The 24,328-nt window shown below is 47.3% G+C and overlaps 1 protein-coding gene across 6 annotated transcripts in view; it reads left to right on the plus strand.

The window, feature by feature from the left end:
* The window catches only part of NUMB (NUMB endocytic adaptor protein), a 255,426-nt gene that overhangs the window by 221,632 nt on the left and 9,466 nt on the right, over positions 1-24,328 (plus strand). For 5 of the 6 annotated variants that reach the window (XM_063947663.1, XM_063947662.1, XM_063947666.1 and 2 more), the window contains 4 exons: positions 4,312-4,516; positions 12,759-13,073; positions 14,419-14,559; positions 20,988-21,155. In XM_063947663.1, the coding sequence (XP_063803733.1) occupies positions 4,312-4,516; positions 12,759-13,073; positions 14,419-14,559; positions 20,988-21,155 (829 nt within the window). The remainder of the gene's footprint in view (positions 1-4,311; positions 4,517-12,758; positions 13,074-14,418; positions 14,560-20,987; positions 21,156-24,328) is intronic. The other variant, XM_063947667.1, reaches the window with a different exon arrangement.

The following is a 24,328-nucleotide window of genomic DNA, read 5'->3' on the forward strand; positions in this document are numbered from 1 at the left end:
ATCTGAGATAAGCCTGGTGCGGCGGCCAAATCGAAATGTGGAGGTACGCATCCTTGATATTCAGGGATACCAGAAACTCCCCCTCCTCCAGCCCTGAGATCACCACTCTCAGAGATTCCATTTTGAATTTGAACTCCCTCAGATAGGGGTTTAACAATTTCAAATTCAAAATTGGTCTGACCGAACCATCCGGTTTCGGTACCAGCAGCAGGTTTTTTAGGATTTTGCCCGCCCTCCTCTAAAGAAGGGGTTATGCGGCTTTTTTGTTCTCGTTTTAGGAGTCCGAAAGGACTGTGACATAGCTGAAGAAAAAGGTTTCTGCGTGGCAGGCGCAGCTGAAGGAAGAAAGGGTGACTTACCCGCCGTTGCTTTGGAGATCCACGCATCTAGCTCTTCCCCAAATAGGGCCTGACCTGTGTAGGGTAGGTTCTCCACGCCTTTCCTGGATTCCGAGTCAGCAGACCATTGGCACAGCCAGAGCCCTCTACGAGCTGAGACCGACATGGAAGATATCCCAGCAGCCATCGAACCCAGGTCCTTCATGGATTCCATCGTAAATCCTACAGAATCCTGTATGTTACGTAAGAACAATTCAGCGTCACATTTATCCATTGTATCCAATTCCTCAAGTAACGTGCCAAACCACTTTACTATAGCATTAGAAATCCATGCACAGGCAATAGTAGGCCGTAATATCGCTCCCTGAAGCCATGTATATGGATTTGAGCGTAGTGTCAATTTTGCGATCAGCCGGTTCTTTCAACACGGGAGATCCCGAGACAGGTAAAACCACCTTTTTTGACAGTCTGGATACCAATGCATCAACTATGGGTGGGGTTTCCCGTTTCTTTCTATCCTCCTCAGGGAAGGGGAATGCAACCAGAACCTTTCTAGGGATCTGGAATTTTTTCTCTGGGTTTTCCCAGGATTTTTCGAATATAGCATTTAATTCTTTAGACGAAGGAAAGGTTAATGAGGCTTTCTTAGTATCGGTGAAGTAAGCCTCCTCAACCTGCTCAGGTATTGTGTCAACAATATTTAACACATCTCTAATGGCTTCAATCATTAACTGCACCCCTTTTGCAAGAGATGCTTCCTCCCTCAGCACGTCCCTATCACCGTCTACCGTGTCAGAGTCTGTGTCTGTGTCATCTTGCATAATCTGGGCAAGAGCACGTTTTTGAGAGTGAGTGCCAGGGGGCCCTGAAGGTGCCGACCCGGACCAAACAGCCATAGAGGTCTGTAAAACCTGAGTTGCATTTTCATTTTGAGCTACTCTAGTAGAAATCTGAGAAATCATACTCTTGATAGAGGTTAACCACTCCGGATCTCTTGATGGAATCTGTGCTAAATTAGAGCACTCCTGATTACATGGAATTGGGATCATCCTGAGATAACATACCCTCCGCAGCATATGACACAGAATCCCTAGACATGGCTTATGTGAGACAGCAAGCACCCCCCCACACACACAGGGAAATGGCAGACAGATTTCACCCACTAAGAATGCCAAGAGATACACAGAGTTTGGAACCAACCCCCACACAGCGCCTTGAGAGATAAGGACACCCCTTACCAGCGCTAACTGTGTACCTTAATAGGTTACACAGTCTAATCACAGGCCCCCTCCCTTTTACAACCCCCTGGTACCGTTACAAGGCAGCTGGAGTCGATGTGGAGGGACAGCTTTCCCCTGTCAGCGTCTGCATGCAGGAAAGATAGCGCTGAATGCTCCTGGGTCCGCTCTGAGGAGAAGCTCCGCCCCCTTCCATGGCGCTGGCTCACGCTCATATTTGAATTTTTATACTAGCCTGAGGTGAATTGCTGGCGGTGATCCGGTGTCCCCGACACGCTGTGTGACCAGTTTAGGGTATAGGCGCTGGCTCATGGCGCCCCTCACAGCGCCGCACCATGTACCGCTGAGCCCCGGCTCCCACCCTGTTGTCGCCATCTACACACCGGCTCCCTGCTTGCCAGGGGGACAGTGACTCACTCGCCACCAAAGTCTTCTGGCTCTGTGAAGGGGTGGCGGCATGCTGCTGGGGTGAGCCATCCCCCCGGTGATCGATCTGTCCCCTCAGGAGCTCAGTGTCCTGTCAGCGGAGATAGTGGCTCGCACCCCTCAGGGCGGACACTACTCCCCCCTTAGTCCCACGAATCAGGGATGCTGTTGCCAGCAGCCTCCCTGGGCCTAAACTCTATTAAATACAATAAAAACGAAAGAAACTCCTATGGAGCTCCCCTAGCTGTGACCGGCTCCTCCGGGCACATTTTCTAAACTGAGTCTGGTAGGAGGGGTATAGAGGGAGGAGCCAGCCCACACTCTCAAACTCTTAAAGTGCCAGTGGCTCCTGGTGGACCCGTCTATACCCCATGGTACTAATTAGGACCCCAGCATCCTCTAGGACGTAAGAGAAATTGAGGTTGTTAGCACAGTTTTTGCAAAGAAATGTGGGCCCAGCTACCACATCACGGTGACCTCATCAGGTGGGTCCCTAACATCCCTAATACTGTTATATTGTATCAGTAGTTTTCAAACTCTGTGCAGTGGCACCATGGGGTGCCTCGGAACACTTGCAGGGGTGCCCTGAGTGCCCAGGACCAATTAAATTATTTCTGGTCAATGCAATTGGCAAAACCACAGCTGGTGGCTGGCAATCATAACATATGTGGACAAACAGAAGCAAGTCTTGTCCATCACTACACAGTTGACCCCAAGGATGACATATAAACGGAATTTACTTATTTTAATATTTCTTTCTAAATTTATCAGGAAGAAACTTTTGACCTAGAGGTGCCGGGAAAAAAAAAATTCTGATACTCTAGAGCGCTGTGATTCAAAAAAGTTTGGGAACCACTGTATTATATAAATGTTTCCAGGTCTTACCTATCATAGTGATCATTCTAATATGTAGACAGCAAATTCAAGGTCTCTTTCTGATTAAAACACCTAAGGGCAGGTGGGTGAGGTGCTAGTCCAAGCAGAAGGTGTCTCTACCTCCAGGTTTACATACATAGTCATAAAGAGGTTCATTTTATTTTTTTTGTCCTTTTAACTGTCAACTCCATTACTCAAGTCAGGGGCGTATCAAGAGAGCAGGGGACCCATGCGCTGTCTCTGTCTGGACCCTTCTCTCTAGCTGGTGGCGCAGGGCAGTATGCGATTTTTGTACTGTGCATAAGCAAATCAGCAGGAAAATGTCCACCGTGACATTTTTCCGGTTATTTGTAGAGCACTGTCGGTGCATGACTCTGGAGAGGTAAGTATTAAGAACATGGATGTGCAGTGTGGACACCCCTGCACCCGTTATAGATACGCCACTGCCTCGGGTAACCCCAGCAGGTCATGTTTTGTGGATTTCTTAAGTTATCTATATTGCTGGATTAGTAATTATCCCACCTGCTTCCAGAGAAATCCTCCAAACATGACCTGTAGGTGGTACTTGCGAGTTGGAGGTGAGAAACACTGCACTAGAGGGGCGATTTCCACCCTTGTTTGACATTCCTGACGACAGATACCATATTTTTGTTGTGATGCACTAGTTTTTAAGTTTGATAACTAAACGTGAGTTATGATTGCACATATGTATGTTTAAGTGAATTATTTCCATTTATGTTAAATTACTTAAATATAATACAATGTATTTTGAGGGTTCTAATTACCAATTCTTTTGACCAGTCTTGCTCTAGCAATAATAAGAGATTATTCTGGAATAGATCTGTAAGAGGAATGCCTCTTGACAGCAGGAGGTTACAGAAGTCAAGGTGGGAGATAAGAGTTTTGGTAGCATCTTGGGTAACAAATAGATTCTAGCAGTACTTCAAAGGTGGAGGTGACAGCACTGGGAATCAAACAGGCGGGGAAATTTATCAAACCTTCTAAAGAGGGTAAGATGGCCAGAGGTCATGGGAGGAGGAGAGGGTAGATTTTGGTATATTCAGGTGTTACGGAATCCACATTAGTGAATTGGGGAACCTGGGCATTCTCCTAGACTGCTAAGCAGCTGGATCTGTCCAGTTTGACTCTACATATGTCTAAAGAAACAGGTCTGGAAGCTTGTCATTCTGCTTATTACCATGCTGTGACAGTAGGCTATGTTTATTAACCATATTCAGAAAACAATTAATGCACAGGTAGCTTGAAACAATTTGCATTGGTAATGTATGTGTCCGTTTTGTAAAAAGCCAATTAACGTAAGGAAATCGTTAATTTAACCTTTCTTGTCAATGTAATGCTGATTCTAGGACAATGCATTATAGGACTTACATTTATGGGGGGTTGTCCAGCTGATGCCTATCTTTTGCTTACAGGGGGAGAGGTTAAGCCATGCTGTTGGATGTGCTTTTGCTGCCTGTCTGGAGAGAAAGCAGAAGCGAGAAAAGGAATGTGGGGTGACTGCCACCTTTGATGCCAGCAGGACCACTTTTACACGAGAGGGCTCATTTAGAGTGACCACAGCCACCGAACAGGCTGAGCGGGAGGAGGTTATGAAGCAGATACAGGATTCTAAGAAAGGTCAGTGACTTTTCCTTTTCATTTGTTTCTCCTATGTCCTAGAGGATACTGGAGGGGGGGGGGGGGGGGGGGACCAACCTCTTGAAGGGTTAATGGTCCTGTTCCCCGCTGACGGCAAACTGAGCTCCTGAGGGAACTATTCGCAAGCCCCACCACGGCGAGCATACATTCCCGCAGCACGCCGCCACCCCTAAAAGAGCCAGAAGAAAGAAGAGTGGTGAGTACTAAGCCGACGTCCCGACTAGCGGGTCGCCGCCCATTATGGTGGCGTGAAGGTACGGAGACGCACGGCTTCTAACCGGGGTGGAATGCGTCTCCAGACACAGTACACAGCTGCGTCTCAGTACACTGTACACAGTACCCACACTGGCAAAAATAGCCTTAAAACGGTTTTCTCTCCATTTTAAGCACCAGATTACCTCAGCCAGTATAAAAAAAGCGGGAAGACCGCGCGCCATTGAAGGGGCAGGGCCTTCACTATGAGCGTTACCAGCGCCTTTTTCCCTCTGCAGTGGACACAGACGCTGACTGACAGGGGCGCGCAGCTCCTCCAGAGAGACTCCAGATTACTTCAGCGGTACCAGGGGGTCATAACGGGGGGGAGCAATTCTTAGTGTTATAAGTCCCCTATCAGGGTACCGGCTAAGCTTGGCATTAGTGATAAGGGCGCGGTGGGGGCTGGCTCCAAATAACTCTGTGTCTCCTTGAAGTGCTCTTTGTGGGTTAATTGTGCTTAACCTTTTCCTGTGTGTGTGTGTTGTCACATTTACATTATGTCCGGCAAAAAGTATTTCTTGTACAGCGGAGTGTTCCTCTTCACCAGGGGGCTCACTACTGGGTACTCAGGGCAATGCACCTTCCTAGAATAGTGCGGCTGAACCGGATTGGGTTACTTCCATTAAGGGAATGATCTCAAATATTTCTACAAAGCTGTCCCGCAAGAGACGCAATACTTAAGACAGACTGGGGATGAGTTTATGAATAGAGACTCAGTCCCCAAACCAGCGTCTCCCATTTGTCCGCAAAAATGATCTCTGGCCCATATCCCGCAGTCTGACTCGGATAGGTCAGACATGGAGGAGGATGAGGTGGATTTGGAGGGGAGGGATGGTACTCTGTCACAGGGAATAGAGGCTATCAAAGATGTTCTGCAAATTCCTGATAAGGTGTCAGAGGAGTGTGAGGAATCTTATTTTAATGTTAAAAAGAAGTCCTCACTTTTCCTGTGTCAAAGGAATTGAATACCCTGTTTGAAGAACCGTGGGTTAATCCTGATAAGAAATTTCAAAATACTAAAAGGTTGCTCTCATCTTTTCCTTTTCCCATACAGGATAGGAAAAAAATGGGAAAGTCCACCGATAGTGGACGCATCAGTCTCTAGGCTGTCACGTAAAATTGTGTTACCTGTCCCTGGTGCAGCCTTCCTAAAAGATACAGCTGATCGTAAAATTGAGACTACACGCATATCATTGTACACAGCTGCTGGGGTGGCCCAAAGATCCACTATTGCATTTGCGTGGATCACAAAAGCCATTGCTAAACGGTCAGGTAACCTAATTGAGGAGTTAGATTCCTTGTTTTGGGGGGATGTTGTTTTACTCCTGCAGCATATACAGGACTCTGCGAACTTTATGTTGGAGGCCATAAAAGAGATTGGTTTGCTTAATGCACGCACCACCGCTATGGCAGTGTCAGCACGCAGGGGCTTGTGGTTACGCCAGTGGACTGCTGATTCGAACTCCAGGAAAGGCGTGGAAGGCCTACCATTCACAGGAGAGGCCTTGTTTGGAGACGAACTAGACAAATGGATCTCCAAAGCTACTGCGGGTAAGTCTAAGTATCTTCCTTTCACACTTCCCCCAGCAAGGAAAGCTTATTCAGCTTCAAATTTATAGTCCTTATGGACAGCCAAGTTTAAGGGAAAAATCCAGAGGTGCTTCTATGTCTTCCAGAGGTGCAAGAGGTAAACCATGCAAACAAGCAAATTGCAGGTGCTCAGGAACAGAGCTCAGGCTCTGCTTCCTAAGCCTTCAGCATGACAGTGGACCACGAGGCCTGGAGGGCTGTTAAGTGGGAGCCCGACTAAAATTCACCAGTGATCGCGCTGAGCCCGAAAAAAGTGGGTCCCAGGGACCCCTCACTTTTAAAAATTGGGGTCCTACCGGTCCTTTTTTGGGTCCCATCGGACTGAAGGTTCTTATTAATCTTTATCTTATTTGGACACTACAAAAGTGTTGCAAGGTGGGGGGTTGGGGTGACAGTGCTGCTGGGCTGTGTAGCATGCAGGACACCCTGCACCAGAGCTGTAACTAGACATTTTGGTGCCCTTTGGCAGAAAGTGAATTGGTGCTCCACCTCCCAGATATTAAAGTATAGACAAGGCGATCCGCAAAATTTTGGGGGGCGTGGCTTCATGGGGAATAGTGCCAGTTCACATTACACCACATAGTAGTGCCGCTTATACACATTGCACCAGGTAGAGCACGTTATACACAATGCACCAGGTAGAGCACGGTATACACAATGCACCAGGTAGAGCACTTTATACACATTGCGCCAGGTAGAGCACGTTATACACAGTGCACCAGGTAGAGCACGTTATACACATTGCGCCAGGTAGAGCACGTTATACACATTGCGCCAGGTAGAGCACGTTATACACATTGCGCCAGGTAGAGCACGTTATACACATTGCACCAGGTAGAGCACGTTATACACAATGCGCCAGGTAGAGCACGTTATACACATTGCGCCAGTTAGAGCACGTTATACACATTGCGCCAGGTAGAGCACGTTATACACATTGCGCCAGGTAGAGCACATTATACACATTGCGCCAGGTAGAGCACGTTATACACAATGCGCCAGGTAGAGCATGTTATACACAATGCGCCAGGTAGAGCACGTTATACACAATGCGCCAGGTACAGCACTTATACACGTCCTATTGAGAGGTATGCTGCTATGATGCCAAATCAGAGACCGTATAGTATAACCCACTAAGACAAAGTGTCTCCCTTTGCAGATACAACTCCAGTCACCAGCCCCCCCCCCCCCCCCCTTCCTATGACCCCACAGCAGCGTTCGAAGGCTATAAGCTCTAGTCCCAAGCAAGCCCATCTAATCACCCGCAGCAGACACAGGCAGGCAGCCACCGCATAGCCAGCCTCCCTCCTGCCAGAGACGCCAGACCGGCGTCCGTGATCGTGCAGGTAAAGCTGGGCTTAGTGAAAGGGGCTTCCCGCGGTTCCGTCTGAGGCGGTGGCCGCGCTGCCTCACTTGCTTTGAAGGGTCCTAGCAAGTGTGGCAGCGCAGACACCGCCTCAGATGGCACCGCGGGAAGCCACTCTCACTAAGCCCTGTTTTACCTGCTCAATCACGGACGCAGATCCCTGCACTCTGCCACATCGCCAGCACCCCCCAGATGCTGTGGCAACCCTCCTGTTCAGCAGCTTAGCCCAGCCACCACCGGCACCTGCTTCACTCACCTGCCGTGAGCAGCAGCATGCACAGGAGAGGCGCCATAGAGAAGGGGAAAGGCTCCACCTCCTCTTTCTATCTTTCAGTCGGGGCCAGCATCGATCAATCATGCAAATCCCCCTTAGGGATTGGCTGATGAAGAGCGCGTCCCCGGGGACCCACCCACTTTAGAAACTGGAGTCCCAGGTCTTCAAAATCGGGTAAAAAACGCGCCATGGCGCGTTTTTGCGATCACTGGTCACATCTGGTCAAGTTTGTGCTGGGATCCCGGGGTCATAGATCTTATTTCCCAGGGATACAGACTGGAGTTCCAAGACCTCCCACCTCACAGATTCTTCAAATCAGGCTTACCGGCTTCACAAGAGGCAAGTATAACCTTACAGGATGCCATTCAAAAACTGGTACAGACTCAAGTCATTGTTCCAGTTCCACCTCATCTGTACAACAAGGGATACTATTCCAACTTGTTTGTAGTACTGAAACCGGACGGCTCGGTACGACCAATTCTGACCTCAAGTCCTTGAATCCGTTCTTGAAAGTGTTCAAGTTCAAGATGGAGTCTCTCAGAGCGGTCATCTCAAGTCTGGAGGAAGGGGAATTCCTTGTATCTCTGGATATCAAGGATGCGTACCTTCACATTCCTATCTGGCCGCCTCATCAGGCTTATATATGGTTTTCACTACAGGACTGTCACTACCAGTTCCAGGCCCTGCCATTTGGTCTCTCCACGGCACCGAGGGTATTCACCAAAGTGATGGCAGAAATTATGTTTCTGCTTCGCAAGCAGGGAGTGAACATAATTCCGTACCTGGACAATCTTCTAATAAAGGCGCTGTGTAGGGAAAGGTTGCTGGACAGCATTGGCCTCTCAACCAAACTTCTCCAGGATCACGGGTGGATTCTGAACCTTCCAAAATCTCACCTAGAGCCAACACAGATGCTCCCATTCTTGGGAGTGATACTGGACACAGAGTCGCAGAAAGTGTTCCTTCCGTTGGAAAAGGCATTGGTAATCCAGTTGATGGTGTGGGATATCCTGAAGCCAACCCGGATATCGGTGCATCTATGCATTCGACTTCTGGGTAAAATGGTGGCGTCTTACGAGGCGCTTCAATACGGAAAGTTTCACGCAAGACCCTTCCAGCTCGATCTGTTGGACAAATCTCATCTTCACATGCACCAGAGGATCCATCTGTCGCCAAAAGCCAGGATCTCCCTTCTGTGGTGGCTACAGATTTCTCACCTCATCGAGGGTCGGAGGTTCCGAATTCAGGACTGGATCCTGTTAACCATGAACGTAAGCCCCAGAGGTTGGGGAGCAGTCACCCAGGGGGTGCAGTTTCAAGGAAGATGGTCAAGTGAGGAAGTCACCCTTCCAATTAACATTCTGGAACTCAGGGCCATATACAACACCCTTCTGCTGTTCTCTTATCTTCTTCAGGATCGGGCCATTCAGGTCCAGTCGGACAATGTGTCGGCATTGACGGACATAAACCGACAGGGTGGAACGAAAAGCAGAGCAACAATGTCAGATGTGTAAAGAATTCTCCTCTGGGCAGAAAAACACGCTGTGGCGTTGTCGGCGGTCTTCATTCTGGGAGTAGACAACTGGGAAGCAGACTTCCTTAGCAGACACGACCTGCACTCGGGGGGAGTGGGGCCTTTACCCAGAGGTGTTCCGGTGCTTGACACGTCGGTGGGGATATCCACACTTCGACATGATGGCCTCTAGTCTCAACAAGAAGCTCAGGCGGTATTGTTCCAGGTCAAGAGACCCACAGGCAGTGGCGGTGGACGCTCTGACGACTCCGTGGGACTATCAGATGGTGTACGTGTTTCCTCCACTTACTCTAATCCCAAGAATTCTCAAAAGAATAAAAAGGGAAAAGGTTGAAGCAATTCTCATTGCACCGGACTGGCCAAGAAGGGCCTGGTACGTGGACCTCCTGGAGATGCTCCTCGAAGATACGTGGCCTCTACCTCTTCTCGAGGATCTTCTGCAACAGGACCCGTTTGTCTATCAAGACTTACCACGGCTACATTTGACGGCATGGAAGTTAAACGGCTGATTGTAGCAAGAAGAGGCATCCCTAACAAAGTTATCCCGACTATGATCCAAGCCAGGAAGGGGGTAACGTCTAAACATTACCACCGTATTTGGAAAAAATACGTCTCTTGGTGTGAGGGCAGAAAATATTCTGCTGTGAAATTTCACGTAGGACGTTTCCTGCTTTTTCTGCAGGCAGGTGTGGATGTGGGCCTACGTCTGGGCTCCATAAAAGTCCAGATTTTGGCCTTGTCCATTTTCTTTCAAAAACAATTGGCTTCTCACCCTGAGGTCCAGACCATTTTGAAAGGTGTTCTGCGCATCCAACCTCCCTTTGGGGGTCATTCCGAGTTGTTCGCTCGCTAGCAGATTTTAGCAGCATTGCACACGCTAGGCCGCCGCCCTCTGGGAGTGTATCTTCGCTTAGCAGAATTGCGAACGAAAGATTAGCAGAATTGCGAATAGCAGTTTCTGAGTAGCTCGAGACTTACTCCTACACTGCGATCAGCGCAGCCCGTTTCGTTCCTGGTTTGACGTCACAAACATGCCCTGCGTTCGGCCAGCCACTCCCCCCGTTTCTCCAGACACTCCCGCGTTTTATGCTGGCACGCCTGCGTTTTTCCGCACACTCCCAGAAAACGGTCAGTTTCCGCCCAGAAACACCCACTTCCTGTCAATCACACTCCGATCACTTCAATGATGAAAATTCTTAGTTCGGACGTGAGTAAATCTAAGTTTTGTGCTAAAATACTTAGCGCATGCACATTTTTGCCTTAATCGCTCCGTTGCGAAAATCTGCAACGAGCGATCAACTCGGAATGACCCCCTTTGTGCCTACCACGGCACCTTGGGAACTTAATTTGGTGCTGGAGTTTCTCCAATCGGACTGGGTTTAACCATTACAGGAGGTTGACGTAAAGTACCTTACGTGGAAGACCGTCACACTGTTGGCCTTGGCTTCAGCAAGACGTGTGTCGGATCTAGGGGCGTTGTCTCACAAGAGTCCCTGCTTAATTTTTCATGAGGACAGAGCTGAACTCAGAACTCGTCAGCAATTTCTTCCTAAGGTGGTGTCGGCGTTTCACATCAACCAACCTATTGTGGTTCCAGCTGTTACGGACACCTCTGCTACTTCAAAGTCTTTGGATGTTGGGGGTAATTCCGAGTTGATCGCAGAAGCAAATTTTTTTAGCAGTTGGGCAAAACCATTTGCACTGCAGGTGTGGCAGATATAACATTTGCAGAGAGAGTTAGATTTAGATGGGGTGTGTTCAAACTGAAATCTACATAAATTGCAGTGTAAAAATAAAGCAGCCAGTATTTACCCTGCACAGAAACAAAATAACCCACCCAAATCTAACGCTCTCTGCAAATGTTATATCTGCCCCCCCTGCAGTGCACATGGTTTTACCCAACTGCTAACAAATTTGATGCTGCGATCAACTCGGAATTACCCCCGTTGTGAGGACTTTGAAGGTGTATGTAAAGAGAACAGCTCGTCACAGGAAATCCGACTCGCTGTTCGTTCTATATGAGCCCAATAAAATTGGGTGTCCTGCTTCAAAACAGACCATTACACGCTGGATCAGGTTCACTATCCAGCATGCTTATTCCACGGCAGGTTTGCTGGTTCCGAAATCTGTTCAGGCCCACTCTACTAGGTCGGTGGGTTCTTCCTGGGCGGCTGCCCGAGGTGTCTCGGCTTTTCAGCTCTGCCGAGCAGCGACTCGGTCAGGTTCGAACACATTTGCTAAGTTCTACAAGTTCGGTACTTTGGCCTCTGAGGACCTTCAGTTTGGTCAATCAGTTCTGCAGGAACCTCAGCACTCTCCCACCTGGTTTGGGAGCTTTGGTACCTCCCCATGGTACTAAATGGAACCCCAGTATACTCTAGGATATAAGAGAAAATAGGATTTTAATCACCTACCGGTAAATCCTTTTCCCGTAGTTCGTAGAGGATACTGGGCGCGCGCCCGGTGCTTCGTTCTTCCTGCACTGTTATTTGGTAAGTATTGTTGGTTCAGCTGTTGTTGTTTCTGTTTAAAGTTGGGTTAGCATAGCTTTCCTCTGTGTGTGCTGGTTCGGAATCTCACCACTATCTTTATCTATCCTTCTCTCAAAGTATGTCCGTCTCCTCGGGCACAGTTTCCTAGACTGAGTCTGGTAGGAAGGGCATAGAGGGAGGAGCCAGCTCACACTATCAAACTCTTAAAGTGCCCATGGCTCCTAGTGGACCCGTCTATACCCCATGATACTAAATGGAACCCCAGTATCCTCTACGGACTACCGGTAGGTAATTTAAATCCTATTTTTTGTCATTTTGATCTTCAGCATTTCCACTTGAGGCTTTTAACCTTCTCCTGTACTTACATAGATTGAGTCTGGGAGAGGAGCCCGCTATTTATTAGATTATAAATTGATGCATTTTCTTTTAGAAATGGGTATCGTCAAGTATGGGGCATTTTTTTTTTTTTTTAAGAAATATAACCATGAATAATATATTTTTTTAAATGATGTACTTGTGCTAAACTTCTTATGTGTGTTATTATACAGTAGTTGAAATATATTTAGCTTGCATTAGTAGTAATCTATACATTGCTGTGTAATTCTACAAATTGTTGATTGCCCTTCTCTATAAAAATAAATATTGTAACACAGGCTTACACTGCAGCGGGGCAGAGCATTGATTCCAAATCTGTATTTGTCTGTATTTAGCTGTAGAGCCTGAACCAAAGGTGGTTGTATCGGTTGCTACTACATCTGTCACTGTGACTTTGCCCCCTACTCCGACACTGCCATCCTCACCAACGTCTGAAGTCCATATGCTGCAAGAAAGCAAAGATCTCAACAACCCGCACATGATTCCACGGCGGCACGCGCCTGTAGAACAACTGGCCAGGCAAGGCTCCTTCAGGGGGTTCCCTGCTCTCAGTCAAAAAATGTCTCCCTTCAAGCGGCAGCTTTCCTTACGAATCAATGAGTTACCATCAACTGTGCAGCGGAAAACGGACTTTCAAATTGTTAACCCAGGTAAGAGCGGCTCACGTTATCCAGATCCCAGGAACTCTCATCTTTGGGCAATGTCACTTCATGAAGCTTATGGCTTGGGAGAGGCTCCGTTGGCATCCACAAAAGTCATTTAGTTTTAGTGTTCACCAAGTTCTTATTTTGTTTGACACCAGTACAAATAAGATCTCCCTTTTACCTGCCAACAAAATGAATATGTGGAAGATGCTTGACAGCTGTGTGTACATAACCCCAGCTTTTTGTTTAGTTTACTGGGGGTCCTGAACATTTTTAACTGATAAAATAGAAAGTGTTTGACTTAACAAACAGTGATTTGCTGATGCTGATTATTACATAGTTACCTTTTGATATTGCTTACCAGTCTTATTATTTAAGAACAGATTGCTAGGTTTATAAACTGTTTGCAGGCAGTGTTCTGTGATGCAGGCCTTAGTGTATCTCCGTTACTGGCACATACTCTTAAGTATTTCTACATTTCTTTGAGACCAGACTACACACGCATTCCTTTTGAACATATTGGAGGCTCTGTAAACTGATGAGGACCCGTAGGGGAGATTTAACAACAAGTGATATTGTTATCACTCGTTTCAAATATTAAATGGTGCTCCGAGCCAGTCGGCTCATGTCATTTTTCAAACAAATGACAGCTAGTAGCAGATTAACTGGAGCACCATTTATCATTCGTAACGAGTGATAACTAGAATATCACTCGTGGTTAAATCTGCCCCTTAATATCCACAAATAAATCACTGCCCTCCATATGAATATGTAACATTGGTGAGGCTTGTGCAGCACAGTCTACGCACTGTCATGTGACGGCTACTCTCTCTATACTGTATGTCTACAAAGAATTGAATTCTACAAATACAGAAATGACCTAGTAACTTTTACTAGATATTAGGTCACCAAGTGGTATGCAGTTAGCATACCGCTCGTTGCGATCCTGGCTGTCTTAATACCGATGCCGGGATCCCGGCAGGGTCGCCATACTGCCACCAGAATATCAGCGAAGTAGGTGATTCCCCATCTATAAGTGTCCACGACACCCATAGAGGGAGACTAGAACCTGTGGCGAGCCACCGAGCCCGCAATGGGATCATTGCTTTCGCCCCCCTGATGACATTCTGCCACACAGGATTCTGGTATTGATATACTGACATTCAGCATCCCATGCAGCGGGATCACATACCGATCCCGACCAAGCCTCTCTACTCTGAACATCTATAAAAAAGAAAGTCAAAATAAGTTTGGTATAATTTATTTCACTTTGTTTTATTTAATGACTGTGTTTGTGTCACCTTTGTTGTTCATTGTCTTATCCAAGCTCTCTTTGTTACATGTGTTGCAGTAGCAGAGATGGAAGGGGAGACTGACAGCATTAGTGCCTTGTGCTCCCAAATCACCAACACTTTCAGTGGTCCACCTGAAGACCCCTTCACTTCAGCGCCCATGCCCAAACCCACCACGCCACAGTCTCCACCATTTGAAGGTCTGTACTGTAGAAGCTTTGTACATGTTGTGGCTTTGTTTAATTTTTTTCTTTCTCTTGCGTCCTAGAGGATACTGGGGATCCATTTAGTACCATGGGGTATAGACGTGTCCACTAGGAGCCATGGGCACTTTAAGAATTTAATAGTGTGGGCTGGCTCCTCCCTCTATGCCCCTCCTACCAGACTCAGTCTAGGAAACTGTGCCCGAGGAGACGGACATACTTTGAGAGAAGGATAGATAGTTAGTGGTGAGATTCCGAACCAGCACACACAGAGGAAAACTATGCTAACCCATCTTTAACCTACCAGGCTCCGTTTAGAAAATGTGCCCGGAGGAGCCAGTCACACTTATGGAAGTTTTCTGCATTTATTTTATATGTTTGTTATTTTCAGGCAGGGCTGGTTGGCACCAGTCTGCCTGCTTAGTGGGACTTAGTGGGGGGAACGGCCCAACCTCTTGAAAGGTTAATGGTCCTGTTCCCCGCTGACAGGACACTAACTTCTGAGAGAACTATTCACAAGCCCCACCGTGGTGAGCGTACATTCCCGCAGCACACCGCCCCCTTAACAGAGCCAGAAGAAAGAAGAGTGGTGAGTACTAAGCCGGCGTCCCGGTTAGTGTGTCGCCAGCCATTATAGCGGCATGAGGGTATGGAGACGCACGGATTCTAACCTGGGGCGTATTACGTCTCCAGACTCAGTACACAACTGTGTCTCCGTACACTGTACACAGTACCCACACTGACAAACACAGCCTTAAAACGGATTTGGCTCTATTTTAAGCACAAATTTACCTCCGGCATTATAAAAAAAAGTGGAATGACCGCGTGCCATTAAAGGGCCGGGGCTTCACTATGAGCGAATACAGCAGCTCACCAGCGCCGTTTTCCCTCTGCAGTGGACACAGACGCTGACTGAAAGGGACGCGCAGCTCCTCCGGTGCGACTCCAGATTACCTCAGCAATACCAGGGGGACATAGCGGGGGGTGGGGGGGAGCGATATTAGTGTACTAAGACCCCAATCTTGGGTACTTAGTCTGCGACCCGGCTAAGCTTGGCATTGGCGATAAAGGCGCTGTGGTGTGGCTCCAAAATACTCTGTCTCTCCCTGGAAGGGCTCTCTGTGGGCTAATTGTGCTTTTAACCCCTTTCAGTCCCTTGCCATTTGTCCACAAAAATGAACTCTAGCACATATCCTGCAGTCTGACTCTGAGGGGTAAGACATGGATGAGGAAGAGGTGGATTCAGAAGGGGGGAACGCTGCTCTGTCACAGGGAATAGAGGCTCTTATAGAAGCTATCAGAGATGTTCTGCACATTCCTGACAAAGTGGCAGAGGAGTGTGATTAATCTTATTTTAATGTTAAGCAGAAAACCTCAGTCACTTTTCCTATGTCAAAGGAATTGAAGAACCGTGGGTTAATCCTGATAAGAAATTTCAAATCCCTAAAAGGTTGCTCTAACCTTTTCCTTTTCCTCTAGAGGATAGGAAAAAATGTGAAAATCTACCGATAATGGATGCATCAGTGTCCAGGTTGTCACGGAAAATAGTATTACCTGTCCCTGGTGCAGCCTCCCTAAAAAGACATGGCTGATTGTAAAATTGAGACTACACTCATATCCTTGTACACAGCTGCTGGGGTGGCCCAGAGATCCACTATAGCCTGTGTGTGGATTACTAAAGCCTTTGCTAGATGGTCAGGTAACCTAATTGAGGGGTTGGATTCTTTCACTAGGGGTGAGATGGTTTTACTCCTGCAACATATACAGGACTCTGTGAACTTTATGGCGGAAGCCATAAAAGAAGTGGGTTTGCTTAATGCACGCGCCACGGCTATGGCAGTGTCGGCACACAGGGGCTTATGGTTACGTTAGTGGACTGAGGACGCGGACTCCAGGAAAGGCGTGGAAGGCCTACCCTTCACAGGAGAGGCCTTATTTGGAGACTAACTAGATAAATGGATCTCCAAAGCTACTGCTGGTACGTCCACATATCTTCCTTCTGCAGCTCCACCAACCAGGAAGACCTACTCAGGACTTACTCTACAGTCCTTTCGGACCGCCAATTTTAAGGGCAAAACCAGAGGATCTTTTACAGCCAACAGATGCGCTAGAGGTAAACCATGCAAACCAGCAACTGCTGATTCTCAGGGACAGAGCTCCAGCTCTGCTTCCTCAAAGCCTTCAGCATGACGGTGGACCGCGATGCCTGGAAGACAGGCAAGTGGGAGCCCGCCTAAAAAATTTCAGTCACATCTGGATGACATCCTGCCAGGATCCCTGGGTCATTAGGGTTACAGACTGGAGTTTCAGGAATTCCCACTTCACTGATTCTTTAAATCAGGCTTACCAGTTTCACAGGAGGCAAGTATAACCTTACAGGATGCCATTCAAAAACTGATACAAACGCAGGTCATTTTTCCAGTTCCACCTCATCTCCAAAACAAGGGATATTATTCCAACTTGTTTGTGATACCGAAACCGGACGGTTCGGTAAGGCTGATTCTGAATCTAAAATCATTTAACCCGTACTTAAGGGTGTTTCAAATTCAAGATGGAGTCTCTGAGAGCAGTGATCTCAGGTTTGGAGGAAGGGGAATTCCCAGTCTCTCTGGACATCAAGGATGCGTACCTTCACATTCCAATCTGGCCGCTTTATCAGGCTGATCTACGGTTTGCACTACAGGACTGTCACTACCAGTTACAGGCCCTACCTTTTGGTCTTTACACAGCACCGAGGGTGTTTACCAAGGTGATGGCAGAAATGATGTGTCTCCTTCGCAGGCAGGGAGTGAACATAATTCCGTACCTGGACGATCTTCTGATAAAGGCTCCGTCCAGGGAGAGGTTGTTGAACAGCATTGGCCTCACAACCAGACTTCTCCGGGATCACGGCTGGATTCTAAATCTTCTGGAATCTCACTTGGAGCCAACTCGGAGGCTCCATTTCTGGGAATGATACTGGACACACAGTCGCAGAAGGTTTTTCTACCGATGGAAAAAGCAGTGGTAATCCAGTCGATGGTCCGGGATGTCCTGAAGCCAACCTGGATATTGGTGCACCTATGCATTTGCCTTCTGAGGAAAATGGTGTCCTCTTACGAGGCTCTTCAGTACGGAAGGTTTCATGCACGACCCTTCCAACTCGATCTGTTGGACAAATGGTCCGGATCGCATCTTCACATGCACCAGAAGATCTGTCAGTCGCCAAAGGCCAGGATCTCCCTTCTGTGGTGGCTACAGACTTTTCACCTGTTCGGGATTCAAAATTGGATTCTGCTAACCACGGACGCAAGCCTCAGAGGTTTGGGAGCAGGCACCCCCTGTGCAGTTTCAAGAAATATGGTCCAGTCAGGAAGTCGTCCTTCCAATCAACATCCTGGAACTTAGGGCCATATACAACTCCCTTCTTCACGATCGGGCCATTCAGGTGCAGTCGGACAATGTGTCGGCAGTGACTTACATAAACCGACAGGGCAGAATGAAAAGCAGAGCAGCAATGTCAGAGGTGTCAAGAATTCTCCTCTGGGCAGAAAAACACGTTGTGGCATTTTTGGCGGTCTTCATTCCGGGAGTAGACAACTGGGAAGCAGACTTCTTCAGCAGACACGACCTGCCCCGGGGGGAGTGGGGCCTTCACCCGGAGGTGTTCAGGTGCTTGACAATTCTATGGGGATGTACACAGATCGACATGATGGCCTCTCGTCTCAACATGAAGCTCAAGCGGTATTGTTCCAGGTCGGGAGACCCACAGGCAGTGACGGTGGACGCTCTGATGACTCCATGGGTCTATCAGACGGTGTACGTGTTTCCTCTACTTTCTCTAATCCCAAGAATTCTCAAAAGAATAAAAAGGGAAAAGGTTCAGGCAATTCTCATTGCGCCAGACTGGCCAAGAAGGGCCTGGTCCGCGGACCTCCTGCAGATGCTCCTGTAAGATCCGTGGCCTCTACCTCTTCGTTGGTCTATCAAGACTTACCACGGCTACGTTTGACGGCATGGAAGTTGAACGGATGATTTTTGCCAGGAGAGGCATCCCTGATAAAGTCATCCCCGACTATGATCCAAGCCAGGAAGGGGGTAACGTCTAAACATTACTACAGGATTTGGAAGAAATACGTCTTTTGGTGTGAGAACAGAAAATATTCTGCTGTGGAATTTCATCTGGGACGTTTCCTGCTCTTTCTGCAGTCTGGTTTGGATGTGGGCCTACGTCTTGGCTCCATAAAAGTCCAGATTTCGGCCTTGTCCATTTTCTTTCAGAAACAATTGACTTCTCTTCCTGAGGTACAGACGATCTTGAAAGGTGTTCTGCACATCCAACCTCCCTTTGTGCCTCCTACAGCACCTTGGGATCTCAATTTGGTGCTGCAGTTCCTCCAATCGGATTAGTTTGAACCGTTACAGGAGGTAGATGATAAATATCTTATGTGGAAGACACACTGTTGGCCTTTGCCTCAGCGAGATATGTGTCGGAGATAGGGGCATTTTCTCACAAGAGCCCCTACCTAATCATCCATGAGGACTGATCTGAACTCAGAACTCGTCAGCAATTCATTCCGAAGGTGGTATCCGCGTTTCACATCAACCAACCTGTTGTGCTTCCGGCTGTTACGGACACCTCTGCTACTTCAAAGTCTTTGGATGTTGTGAGGGCTTTGAAGGTGTACGTAAAGAGAACAGCTCATCACAGGAAATCTGACTCGCTGTTCGTTCTGTATGATCCCAATAAGATTGGGTGTCCTGCTTCTAAGCAGTCCATTGCACGCTGGATCATACTCCCTATCCAGCATACTTATTCCACGGCAGGCTTGCCGTTTCCGAAATCTGTTCAGGCCCACTCGACTAGGTCGGTGGGTTCTTCTTCGGGCGGCTGCCCAGGGGGGGTGTCGGCTTTACAGCTCTGCCGAGCAGCTACTTGGTCAGGTTCGAACACGTTTGCTAAGTTTTACAAGTTCGATACCTTGGCCTCTGAGGACCATCCGTTTGGTCAATCAGTACTGCAGGAACCTCCGCACTCTCCCACCTGGTTTGGGAGCTTTGGTACTTCCCCATGGTACTAAATGGAACCCCAGTATTCTCTAGGACGTAAGAGAAAATAGGATTTTTATTACCTACCGGTAAATCCTTTTCTCGTAGTCCTTAAGGAATACTGGGCGCCCGCCCGGTGCTTCGTTATTCCTGCACTGTTACTTAGTTAAGTATTGTTGTTTGGTTCAGCTGTTGCTGTTCCTGTTCCAAGTTTGGTTAGCTTGGCTTTCCTCTGTTTGTGTGTGCTGGTTCGGAATCTCACCACTATCCTTCTCTCAAAGTATGTCCGTCTCCTTGGGCACAGTTTCCTAGACTGGTAGGAGGGGGCTTAGAGGGAGGAGCCAGCCCACACTATTAAAGTCTTAAATTGCCCAGGGCTCCTAGTGGACCCGTCTATACCCCATGGTACTAAATGGAACCCCAGTATCCTTTACGGACTACGAGAAAAGGATTTAGCGGTAGGTAATTAAAATCCTTTTTGTTTGCTTTTTTCTCTGTGTTCCTCATATCAACAATGAGTGTATGAACATTCAGCACAGGATTATTGTGTTTGATTTAATATATAGCTTCAAAATGTTACACACGGTATGTCGTTTCCAGTGTGTCCATGTTCATAAAGTAATATTTGTCCAAATTGAAACACTGCATTCTAAGTATACAGTCTATTGATGTTCTTGGTTATGTGTTTTGTTTTTCTCATATTCTTGATATGGCCATCCCAATTGCTCCCTCCCGTTGTTACAGAGATATTGACAAAAACAGCTTGAAGATGGTGAAATAAAAATAATTTTATATAGATATTTTTATATCTCTAGCTGTATCTATGTATACCGATACAGACAGTGTGCATATGTGTATATGTGTGTGTATGTATATATATATATATATATATATATATATATATATATATGTGTATATATATATATATATATATATATATATATGTGTGTTTGTGTGTATGTACATAGTGTATATAGATAAAAAAATTATACTTTCTGTAACCATGTGTTTACTAATGTTTTTGTGGCTAGCTATTTGACATTTCTGCGCTCACGTCCTTTTACGCATGTATCACGTGTAATACCTTGCTATCTAACCTGAACTACTTCACATCTTTGAAGACTTTCAGTACCAACATCTATAACTTGCTTTCTCTAGATATCTTAAATGCCCAGATTTATCAAGCCTTGGAGAGTGATAAATTGCATGGGATTAAAGTACCAGCCAATCAGCTTCTAACTGCCATTTTTCAAGCACAGCCTGTAACATGGCAGTTAGTAGCTGATTGGTTGGTTTTTTATCACCGAGCTATTTATCACTCTCCAAGGCTTGATAAATCTGGGCATTAGTCTCTTCTGTCGTTTGCATGAACTAACCTCTTCATTGTCATGTTTCAGTAAATGGTACTGCCTCTGCATTCACGTTGCCTGCTCCTAAATCTGCTCAAGTGTCTGTGGCACCCACTGCAGCTCCTGTTCGTGAGACCAATCCATGGGCAAGTGCTCCTACAGCATCTGCTCCACAGGTTGCTAGCACCGGAGCGCCGCCTGTGGCCACTGTAGTCGGTAAGAGAACATCAGTTGGTAGATTAGCGTTTCACTACTGCAGGTATGCTTGGATAGTGCTGAAGAGTTTTTCATATTGGTCAGATGCAGTGCACTGCAGTGCGCACAGGACTGAAATCCACTTATTGACCAGTGATACAGTGGTCTCAAGAAATCTGCTACTTCATGGACATCAGACTAATTCAGATGTTAATAACAATAACTTGACAAACATATTTTATCCTGAATCCCTGACCGTGTCCAGCTACCAACATAAATATAGCTGAGGGAGAGGAGAATTGCAGTCTTAAGGATTGGAATTCGCAGGTTTAGAAGCATAAGCTCATTGGCCTCCTTTTCTCCCACAAAGCGCTTCTGTACAAAACCTCATATTCTGAGATTACACTATAGTTTCTGCATTTTTCTTGGACACACTAGTTGCAGGGAGTGTTGTGATTTGTTGTCTTGTATTCAAGCATGTTTCTCCAGAGATCAGTCATGCTAGATGTTCCCTGTGATTTATCACGGGGGATCATAAATAGCCTTTGTGTTCTACTCCTGTGAGACATTTTACATGTATTTCCTTGCAACTGCTGTGCTTTCAAAGAATATTGGGGGTCATTCCGCCCGGTTCGCCCGCAGCGGTTCTTCGCTGCGGTGCAAACAGGTCGAAAATGCGCATGCGGTGCGGATGCGCGTCATTTTCTGGCGATGATCGTCGCCGGGCAACAACGCCACCAGCGAGAAATGTGATCGCAGCGGCGATTGCAAGAAGACGGGCAGGCGGGAGGCATTCCGGGGTGTATACTCACCATGTTCCAGGCGCGGTGAGTCAACACAGGCGTTTGGAGGGCGGATGTCTGACATCAGGACCGGGACCTTCATCACTGGATCAGTCGCACTGGGTGAGTAAGTGCAGCCCTGGTCTTGTTTTACTTGAAACATTTTTAGCATAGCAGGGCTGCACAAGCATTCGCAGCCCTGCTATGCTAAAATACACTCCCCCCATAGGCGGCGTCAGGTTGATCGCACGAGCAGCAAAAAGTTGCTACGTGCGATCAACTCTGAATGACCCCCATTATGAATTTATTTCTACAAAGCTGTCCAGTTATTGCCATGATAAGGGTTTACATATACTTTTTTTAAACCATAATAGTAGAGTGTGAATATCTGGATAGGTCAAAAGTATTTAAGAGTTTTTCCCTTGAGAAAAGTTTTAGAACATGATATGACCTATGGGGCAGATTTATCAACAAGTAATAGTCTTGTTATCATTTGTTACTAATCAAATATGGTGCTCCAACCATTCAGCTCCTGTCATTTCTTTTTCATCCACTAGGGGTCACTGGAGTACTCTTGGGGATATGGACGGGGCGTTAGCAGGGACAGGCACATTTAAATATTTAAATTAGTAACTCTCCACCCCCTCCATACTCCCAAAGGTACCTCAGTGTACTCCAGTGCCCCCTGTGGATTCAAAGAAAAGGATTTATCTGGTAAGTACCAAAATCCAATTTTTTCAAACACATGACTGGAGCTGATTAGTTGGAGCACTATCTAAGATTAGTAACTGGTGATGACTAGAATATAAGCAGTTGTTAAATCTGCTCCTATTTTTGTAATTTGAATAGGCTGATTGACTCATGCATTTTCATAATTACATTTTTCCCACAGAAAAGTCACAGAAAGGTCATATTGGTAGGTGTGTGACAACATCACAAAGGTTGGATACTTATATTATAATGGTCACCAAGAGGCAGGGTTCTCCAAACAATTTTTGATGTGTAAACCTCTGTTTCTCTGACGTCCTAGTGGATGCTGGGAACTCCGTAAGGACCATGGGGAATAGACGGGCTCCGCAGGAGACTGGGCACTCTAAAAGAAAGATTAGGTACTATCTGGTGTGCACTGGCTCCTCCCTCTATGCCCCTCCTCCAGACCTCAGTTAGAATCTGTGCCCGGCCAGAGCTGGGTGCTCCTAGTGGGCTCTCCTGAGCTTGCTAGAAAAGAAAGTATTTGTTAGGTTTTTTATTTTCAGTGAGATCTGCTGGCAACAGACTCACTGCTACGTGGGACTGAGGGGAGAGAAGCAAACCTACCTGCTTGCAGCTAGCTTGTGCTTCTTAGGCTACTGGACACCGTTAGCTCCAGAGGGTTCGAACACAGGGCCTGACCTCGATCGTCCGTTCCCGGAGCCGCGCCGCCGCCCCCCTTGCAGAGCCAGAAGACAGAAGAGAAGCGATGAAATCGGCGGCAGAAGACTCCTGTCTTCATTAAGGTAGTGCACAGCACTGCAGCTGTGCGCCATTGCTCCCACAGCACACTACACACTCCGGTCACTGTAGGGTGCGGGGGGGGGGGGCCTGGGCAGCAATTATAATACCTTTTGGCATAAAATACACATAATACAGTCAGTTAACTGTATATGTGTAAAAAACCCCGCCATTAAGTTACAGAAAACGCGGGACAGAAGCCCGCCGCTGAGGGGGCGGGGCCTTCTTCCTCAGCACACCAGCGCCATTTTCCCTTTACAGCTCCGCTGGAAGCAGCTCCCCAGGCTCTCCCCTGCAGTATCCTGATACAAGAAGGGTAAAAAAGAGAGGGGGGGCACATAAATTTAGGCGCAAATAAGATATTTAAGCAGCTATTGGGTAAATCACTTTTTATAGTGTGAATCCCTGTGTTATATAGCGCTGTGGTGTGTGCTGGCATACTCTCTCTCTGTCTCCCCAAAGGACTTTGTGGGGTCCTGTCCTCAGTCTGAGCATTCCCTGTGTGTGTGCGGTGTGTCGGTACGGCTGTGTCGACATGTTTGATGAGGAGGGTTAGGTGGAGGCGGAGCAGGGGCAGATAAATGTGGTGTCGCCCCAGACGGGGCCGACACCTGATTGGATGGATATGTGGAAGGTCTTAACCGACAGTGTCAACTCCTTACATAAAAGGTTCGATGACGCAGCAGCCTTGGGACAGCCGGGGTCTCAGCCCGCGCCTGCCCAGGCGACTCAGAAGCCGTCGGGGGCTCATAAACGCCCGCTAGCTCAGATGGTAGACACAGATGTCGACACGGAGTCTGACTCCAGTGTAGATGAGGATGAGACAAATGTACAGTCTACAAAGGCCATCCGATGCATGATTACTGCAATGAAAGATGTATTGCACATTTCTGACATTAACCCGGTTACCACCAAGAGGGG

This window comes from Pseudophryne corroboree, chromosome 12 (assembly GCF_028390025.1).
Source record: "Pseudophryne corroboree isolate aPseCor3 chromosome 12, aPseCor3.hap2, whole genome shotgun sequence".
Classification (NCBI taxonomy): domain Eukaryota; kingdom Metazoa; phylum Chordata; class Amphibia; order Anura; family Myobatrachidae; genus Pseudophryne; species Pseudophryne corroboree.